The 508-nt window shown below is 42.5% G+C and overlaps 1 protein-coding gene across 4 annotated transcripts in view; it reads left to right on the forward strand.

Annotated features, from left to right (window-relative positions):
- dhrsx (dehydrogenase/reductase (SDR family) X-linked) overlaps positions 1 to 508 on the forward strand; it is a gene marked incomplete at its 3' end in the record, with an annotated part of 7,012 nt that extends 6,504 nt beyond the window's left edge. For all 4 annotated transcript variants that reach the window (XM_032506575.1, XM_032506577.1, XM_032506576.1 and 1 more), the window contains 1 exon segment: positions 442 to 508. In XM_032506575.1, the coding sequence (XP_032362466.1) occupies positions 442 to 508 (67 nt within the window).

A 508-nucleotide genomic window follows, 5' to 3' on the forward strand; every position in this document is an offset into this window, starting at 1 on the left:
GACTCCACAGATCCAGAGCCAGAACCACCAGTGTGTGACAACATTATGGGATGGATCCCTACAGAGATAGACCTTTTAGTCAAAGGGTAACCCACCAGACTCCATGTAAATAACCAAACTGACGGAGAACATGTGCCCATGAATGCTTCATTGCAGTTTATGATTCTGCCATCTTGCTTTTATACTGGATTCATTTCTAAAATTGTTGTTCCCAACAGTTACTTAGACACAACAGTAAAACACAAAATACAGTACCCTTTAAAACAATAGGGGACCTCCAGATCCCTCACTGTAGAATTTGTCTTCTTTCACTCAAGTGAAAATGAATCTTTACTTTGTGTTCCCGAATTGTTTTGCATATTTTGCTAAGATTAACCCCCAAAGAAATGTTTTGTTGCTTTTGGTTTTGGAAGTAAAACTCCTTTCTCGTTTCCTTTTTAGACTCCAGCCGAGGGAGCGTCCACGTCCGTGTACGCTGCAGCTGCCTCTGAGATGGAGGGGGTGGGGG

This window comes from Etheostoma spectabile, chromosome 24 (assembly GCF_008692095.1).
Source record: "Etheostoma spectabile isolate EspeVRDwgs_2016 chromosome 24, UIUC_Espe_1.0, whole genome shotgun sequence".
NCBI lineage: Eukaryota > Metazoa > Chordata > Actinopteri > Perciformes > Percidae > Etheostoma > Etheostoma spectabile.